The sequence below is a fragment of the Pteropus alecto genome, unplaced genomic scaffold, assembly GCF_000325575.1.
Source record: "Pteropus alecto unplaced genomic scaffold, ASM32557v1 scaffold44, whole genome shotgun sequence".
Classification (NCBI taxonomy): domain Eukaryota; kingdom Metazoa; phylum Chordata; class Mammalia; order Chiroptera; family Pteropodidae; genus Pteropus; species Pteropus alecto.
In genome coordinates, this window is record NW_006436812.1 from 8,916,221 (window position 1) to 8,924,209 (window position 7,989).

Sequence of the window (7,989 nt, forward strand, 5' to 3'; positions counted from 1 at the left end):
AACACAATAATATTGTAAATAATATTTCCTATATATTCTATATTTCCTTTCCTATCAACTGTTCACTTTTCTTGAATTTTCTTTCTTTTCTCCTTGAATTATTTGCCTTTTCTGTTTCTTGAAGTTTCAAATTACCAAGGATGGCATCAAATCTCAAAACTCCATTTTTTTTCCTGAGAAACCTCCCTCCTCGAGCCCTCAGTCTTTTCTCTCCAAACTGGAGTGGGCCTCAGCTGTTACTCAGAGTCTTCTCTTCCTGCTCTCCTGGGTTGTATCTTCTGCTTCCTAGACTCTACATCTTCCTGTTCTTTTATTCAAGGTGGGTCATCTTAATGGATTGTGGCATTGGACTATAGGTACTAGCTGTCTTCATTCTCATGTTTGGAATATTTCTGTAATAAGGAAGGATGCCAGACAGTATTCGCTCAACATGTGGCTGGTCACTGGAGGTGACAAACAAGACCTACGAGGTCTCTGTTGGCAGCAGCCCCCAGTCTGGTCCTGGAATCACTCCTTGTTTGGTTCTCCTGCCTGCACTAGCACACAAGCTGATTCTCCTCTTTGTGTTCAGAAATGTTCTTTGCTCAACAAGCTAGTGCCTTTTCGGTATTTATATTTTCTGGCTCTATTGCTGTGTTTTACCTGGAATACTTTCTGACTTTTAGTGTGACTTCTGATTTCACCTATACAATTGTATGCTTATTTTATAACTTTAATTTTGAGTTCTGGAGGTGCCTCACTGCTCTCTTTGCAGTGAATAGTGTAAAAATGGAATAAGGAAAAATATATCCTTAGACATGAGCCTCCTTTTAAAGAGAATCAACTTTACCTAAAGAGAAACTATAAAATATTTCACCTGGACCAAAAAATACTATTTTTTATTCAGGTACTAAGTTGTAAATTGATTCTCTTTGCACTAGGGATGGAGAATGCTTAAGAAGATAGATCTAAAGGACAAACTTGGCTATTAACTAGTCAGATTTAAACAAACTTTCAAGACTAAAACTGTTCCATCATAAGTGGCTGCTGTCATGTTGTTTTCCTGCCAATCATTATAAAAATATAAAGATGCTCTTCTTGCTTTCAAATTGTTTTATTGCCCACCAAATTGTAAATGTTTGTTCAAGAATCTTGAACAGGTAATTATGAAAAGTTATAAAATGTACAGGAGATAATTTTGGTTAATAAATTTTACTCATCAATAATAGGGTGTATCTGAACTTTAAAGGAGAGCTAAAGTTTCTTACATAAAGTTCAGCCTTACTTTGAAGTGTTTAGGGGTGATCTCTGCAACTTACTCTAAAATACATTAAATAAGATGGGTAAATGAGTAGAAAGGACAGACTGACATGTGATAAAGTAAATAAAGCAAAATTAAAGAATCTAGGTTAATTGCATAACCTAAGTGATGGACATGAGTGTTTACCATAAAATTCTTTCAACTCTTGAATCTTTTAAAAATTTTATAATAAAATGTTGGGGGGCAGCTCTATTTGTTCTTTAAACTAAAAAGACATGCTAGATGACTTCACATTTTATCTCAGTCGGTCCTACGATGGTGACATTAGCTCCATTTTACAAGTGAGACAACTAAGGCTCAGCAATGTTGAATAATATGCTTAAAGGCACCCAGCTAGTGGGAACTGAGCTGAACCTGGAATCTCGGTCTACCAATTTAGGAGAGGCTATGTGATGAAGTAGAAATAACACCCACTTCCCATTAATAATCATCTTTGGAACTCAAAGGTTCGGAGGAGCCGTCTTTTGTTCAAGAATATTTGAGCACCCAGCACTATTCCTGGCACGCAGACATACTTAGTCCTACCCACCTCCTTGTTTATTCCTTCAATAGTTTCTTGTTCTAAAGTAGGGCTAACAGATCTAAATGGGTCAGAAAGACCTCTCAATTGTTGACACATATAAGCATTACAGAAAAAAATTAGACTAAAGATATTATGCCTTGACTTTTCAACTCTAATTACAAGTATTTTACTCTTTCTTTAAAAACAAAAACAAAAACAAAAAACAAACACAAAAAAACACACCTAACATTATATTTCCAGCTGCTGTGGTCCATGAATACATCTTTATTCAAAAGATGTCAAACCCAGGGTACATGCAGATATCTGTAGAAGAAAAAAACATTGTATTCATAAAAGTTTTGGGGGGAAAAAACCTTTAAATTTATTAAGTTTGATATTTCTGTGTACTGTGTGCAGAGTGAGCATGGGGCAGGAGACTGCCCCACCTGAAGGCTTTGTCCTCTCCATGACCACCTCTAGTTCTTCAAGATCAAAAAGTGCCAAAAATGGCTTGATAACACGTGTGCCTCCTTGCCAGATGTTTCACCTGCACTGACTGAAATACAATCCTTGGATGAGCTTCCCCCAGTGGAGACAGGCCCAAAGTGTACCTCTATTCCAGAGTTGGTACTAGCTCCTTTAAGAGGTTGTCACATCTAAGGGACCCCATCTCTGAGAAACAGGAAAGATACAGACCAGAATGCTCTAAGGCAGTGGTCCCCAATCTTTTTGGCACCAGAGACCAGTGCTCCTATGAGAATCTAATGCCTGATGATCTGAGGTGGAGCTAAGGTGGTGATGCTAGCAGCTCTGCCTAAATACAGATGAAGCACTCCCTCACACGCCGCTCACTTCCTGCAGTGTAGCCAGGTTCCTAACAGGCCAGGGATAGTACTGGTCCGTGGCCTAGGGTTAGGGACCCCTGCTCTAAGGGAGACAACAATCCAGAAAGAAAAGTCAGTTAGGTGAATGATTTGCAGTGAAGTAACTTCAAGCAGGACTAGGAGTGGGAGCAGGAACCTCAGAAAGTAGGTTCAACCCTCAGGTGGTCAATCAGATTCCAGCCTCTTTTTTTTCAAAGGAACTTCTGTGTCCCCTCACCTCAGCTCACTTCCTAACACAGAGATTTGTTTTCCTTAAATGCCCATTTCCTTTCCTTACTCCCCAAATACAAAAACCTTGCCTCTTCCTTTCTAGAGAAAACTATCACCTCATGTGAACTCTATCACCTACACTCTTAAAGTGTATCTGGAAAGTACTAGAAACAAACTGGGGGATCCTGGCTTCTCAAAGCAGGGATTGACTCTGAAAGCCCTACTGCAGGCTACTGTCACCTTGGCCTCTCGCTAGAGCTATGGATCCACTGATGGGCTTCCAGGGCATATTTGCACTTGTAGCCTTTCCCACATTCGGGGCAGAGGAAGGGCCAGCTGTTAGAGTGGATGTGCCAATGACTGAGGAAGAGAGAAGAGTGGGTAAAGTGGAGGCTACAGTCAGGGCAGGGTAAGGCTTCTCGCCTATGTGTGCGTCTATGGGTAGCCAGCAGAGAGGTGTATGCAAAACACAGGCTGCACTTAGGACAGCTGTAGGGTTTCTTCCTTATGTGCTTGCATTGCTGGATGGCTGGCAGGTAGGAGTAAGTGAAGCAACTCTTGCAGTCTAGGCAAGGGTAGGGCTTCTCCCGATTGTGAGCCTGCCTGTGGATGGCCATGTAACCCCTCTGGCAGAAGCATCACCCACAATCATGGCAGGAATAGGGTTGCTCACCTGTGTAGATGAACTGATACTGGAGCAGGTACTTGTACTGGGAGAAACGGGCCTCACACTGGTTACAGGGGAAGCATCGTTCCCCAGAGAGGACCTGCTCATGGTTGGCCAGGAGGGAGGGATAGCTGAAGTTATGGCCAGTCTGGGCAAGTGTGTTGGTGTGTGGTTTGGAGTGTCCTTGAGCCAAGGCTTAATGGAGCTCTGCCTAAAATTCCAGTAGAGCTCTGGGAAGGCAGCTTTGTGATTGGGGCCAGGTGGCACACTAGATGGCAACCAGTCCTTGAGAGATGCTCCCTCAAGCTCTACCTCTTGTTTTAGACTCTCCTTCAGCCCTTATGTCTCCTCACTTCCATCCCTGGATCCTGAGATGGGGAAAAAGATAAAATTTGAAATTTAGCAGCAAGTTCCAGACCATGACTTTCCCTTGAAGGCAGCACAAATAGCTGAGTATATGGCCCTATGAGAGTGAGGCTCAAAGGGGCCTCATGAAGCCCTGAAAGCTAGCCAGGAGTAAAAGCAAATTCTACCGTCTGGAGGTTAACACAGAAAATCCCTGAAAACTTGAGGTAAATGAAGATTCAAAATTATCAAGCCCGTACTCTGTCAGGCATTAAGGGCAATGGTGGTCCTAGCCTTCATGGAGCTTACAATCCTGAACCTGTTTATGATCCTTTTGCAAAATGGCCGTTAAACGATCTCCCAACGTGCCATTCAAGGCCATCATCAAAAAGTCTACACTTGTACTGAACTCTAGCTTCCACGGGAACACCTTCTGGGAACAAGCATTTGTTATGACATCATGGCTACAAGGAAGACAAGTTTTCTTTAAGACCTCTGATTAATGGCATTGTCCATTACACTGTGATCCACATAATTAGGTATCTTTCTGGAGATGAGATGCAGGGAGGCACCATGGGGCTTTGGAGGGGACGGTGTGTGCTGAAGATCCTAGTAGGGGAGTAGGAGAGGGTTCTCGAAATGAAGTACCTACGACCTTTCCCTGCGACAGTTGCTGGGTTCTCACCCTCTGAATCCTGGGCCTCCTGACTCCACACCTCCACCTCTCTCTCCTTCTACCCAAGAGACAAAAGTGGGTTTGTGGCCTGGAAATCTGTGAAGGGGAAACACTAGGTTCAGCTGAGAACCCGAAAGGAGAACTGCTTCTTCAGTGCCCCACACTTCCAGGCCACTCCTCTCTGGGGCCATCAATCGCCCTTCCCATGGGGGCCAGGCCTGACAGCCGGGCCTCACCGACCCAGGTGGCCGTGGTTCTTTCGCATCACTTCCGGTACAGAGGACTCTGCGCGGGCCGCAGACATCCTCCCTTCTTGGGGGAGAAGTACATGGCCCCGGCTTTCCCTCCTCTGCCGGGATCCGGGTCCCGGGTGGTGCCATGGGAGAGCCCCTCAGTGCTTCCCAAAAAGAGACGTCCGCTATGCGTGAATCGCTATAGCTTTCCTGTCTTTCCTCTGAAAACCTTTTTGAGGGTCCATAGTCTTTCTCCTGAAAACCTTTTTGAGGGTCCATAGTCTTTCCCTTAGCCAAGATGGCGCCGCTCGGGCCTCAACATCCCTTGCCTTTCCTCTTTGCCCTTAGGTACCAAGGGAATTCAGAAGGGAGGTTGAACCCCACTGCATAAGACGCCCGGAGATGATGCGCACTGATTGGACAGCGCCGGCGACGGACAGGGAGAGAAGGAAGGCTGTGATTGGTCGGTCTTACCAGAGCGGCCCGTTTGAACGTTTAGGGCGTAGGAACCGGTGTGCTGAAGGGTGGCAGGCTCTCTCTATCTGGCTTTCCCGGAAAAGGAGATAAGAGAGGAGTTTTGACGGGTTGAAGTTACTCCCTTCTACTGCATGAGACCTCTTATGGGCAGGTTTGATGTCTGGTAGTTGAGGTGAATAAAAGCCGAAGGGTGAAGACTGAGGCGGAATCTGGAGGTGAGGGTGTTAGTAGGTGGCTTGTCCCATTACTGTACTCTGATATTACAGCAGGGCTAGACCTAGCAGGCTGCGGGAACAGGTTCCCACCCGATATTTGATTTGGCGCATACCCAGAGGTCCCATGTCTTCCCTTTCACAGATGCAGAAGCTGAGGGATGGAAAGGCCAAGTGACTGCTCACTGGCAGCAGAGTCAGATTCAACGTGTTAGAAAACAAAACTCGGCCAGTAAATTTGAAGATCTAATTGGCTATATTCATGAATCATGCAGCATCCCATCTAGCAACTAGAAGGGCACTCCAAGGAGTTGTACAAAATGGAAGGATTTTATAGGAAGAAGGTTGGGGCAAGGGTGCTATCAGCGAAAGAAAAGAAAGGATTATTTGGGGACCAGGACGTCTTTTCTCTGTGGGAAGGGTTTTTATTATGAAGATTGCCTTTTCTGTGTGCGTATTGGGGAGTGGAGATGGAGATGGGCCCACCTGACATTATTGATGATTGACCAGAAAATTCCATACTGATTGATCAAAATTATGTTTCCGGGAAAGGTTGAAACTGCAATTAGACCAGGTATTAACTCTAGGTTTGGTACCATGGGCCTTTAGCATGAATGATACCATTTTAGGTCTGTAGTTTTTCTCTAATAAAAGTCATCTTCTGGCTCCCAGGTTCAGCTAAGTGTTTAGAGCCCTGTACAGAGTAAGTACTCAACAAATATGAGTTTATAGTTGTGTTTGTAATCATATTACTATCTGTACCCTGTCTTAATCAGAAAACGTTAGTTCAAATTACAGCTCATAAATGAGTAATAAAACGGAAATGAATTATGTCATCTTTTAATACTGTTTTTCAAACATTTCCAATCAAGTACTCATAAGAGGTGTAACAAGTTCTAGATGAGTAACAAAAACCTGTCTACCCCCACAGTGAAACCACTTGAAGACGTAGTACTGCTTTAAAATTCATGTAAATTTGCATTCTATTTTATATTGTAACCAATTAAAAAGAATATTGTTAAAAGTAAGTTTTGCAAATGTTGAACCCTCTACTGGTAGAGTGTAAGTTGGTACAAACACTTAGGAAAACTAGCAGTATCTACTAAAGCTGACTATATGCATAAACTACGACCCAGCAATTCCACCTCTAGGTGTATAAACAACACAAATGCATACATATGTTTACTGAAGACATGTGTTCTAATGTTCACAGTAACACTAGTTGCAATAGCCAAAAACTAGTAACTATTTGCAACAGTAGAATGAATAAATAAATTATAGGATATTCATTAAGTGGAATACTATTCAGAAATGAGAATGGTCTACAACCACATGCATTATATGGGTGAATCTTGTAGTCAAATGAGCAAAAGAAGCCAGACACAAAATAGTATATCGTATATGATTCTATTCATATAAAGTACTAAAACAGGGAAAACTAACTCAAGCTCTTAAGAATCAGGGTAGTGTGTTACCCTTTTTGCTTTTAGGGTGCTTGCTGATGATATTCTATTTCTTGATCAACGTATTGGTTATTCAGATATTTTACTCAGTTTTGTGAAATTGAGCTGTATACCTAACGATATGTGAACTTATTTATATATGTATTACACTTCAATTAATAAAAAAAAAATCTCTCTCTTCTAGTTCCCTTCCTCTTCCTAGAGGCAACTTCTGTTACCAGTTTCCTTCCTTTATCCTTCCTGAGATAGTTTAGGTGTATAAAAGCACATAACATTTGTTTTTTCTTTTCATAAGTAGTATAACTAAACACACTGTTCACTTTGTGTTTTCTTCTCACTTATATTTTGCAGATTGTTCAATTTTAGCACATATAGACTGCTTCATTTTTTAATGGCTGCATAGTGTTCCATTGTGTGGATGAAACAATTTAGCCTGGTCTGTGGCCATGCTACCCTGAACAAGCTCGATCCCGTCTGGTCTTGGAAGCTAAGCAAGGTCAGGCCTGGTTAGTACTTGGATGGGAGACCACCTAGGAAGACCAAGTACTGTAGGCGAAAAAATTTAAAAGTAAGGAATTGTAAATTGACAAGGTCCTTGCAATATGTGAGGTCAATCTGCCTCGCCTAAAAACAAACAAACAAACAAAAAACTATTTAATCTGCGAAAATAAATAAAGGAGACCTAATCTAAAATGGAGCTGGAAGCGGTGAAGGGAGGGTTCTCATGCGCTTCACAGCTTTACATACCCCAGCAGGAAGATGGAGGATTTTCTCCTTGCCCAGCAACAACCCAGCCAATGAGAAGTTGCCACAATTCTGAACTCTCACTCTCCTCCAATGAACTGTCATTCAAAACTGTTTCTCCCAACTTTCTCCTTTCTTATATAAAAGAAACTCCCCTCCTCTGTTCTCCAGACTTACCTATAGTTTTCATTTCCTGAATTGCAATTCCTCTGCTATTCCCAAATAAATTTGATTTTGCTGGCTAAACTGCTTACTATTTTTTATTTTTATATTATA

General features: G+C 42.4%; 1 protein-coding gene and 1 pseudogene across 1 annotated transcript; one reads left to right on the forward strand and one right to left on the reverse strand.

Annotated features, from left to right (window-relative positions):
- Positions 1-3,039: 3,039 nt before the first annotated feature.
- On the reverse strand, positions 3,040-4,290 carry ZNF785 (zinc finger protein 785). The gene is given in 2 exon segments (XM_015590955.1): positions 3,040-3,711; positions 4,228-4,290. Coding segments are annotated over 2 exon segments (735 nt in total).
- A 3,115-nt stretch (positions 4,291-7,405) lies between these two features.
- On the forward strand, positions 7,406-7,524 carry LOC112481601 (annotated as a pseudogene).
- Positions 7,525-7,989: the final 465 nt, after the last annotated feature.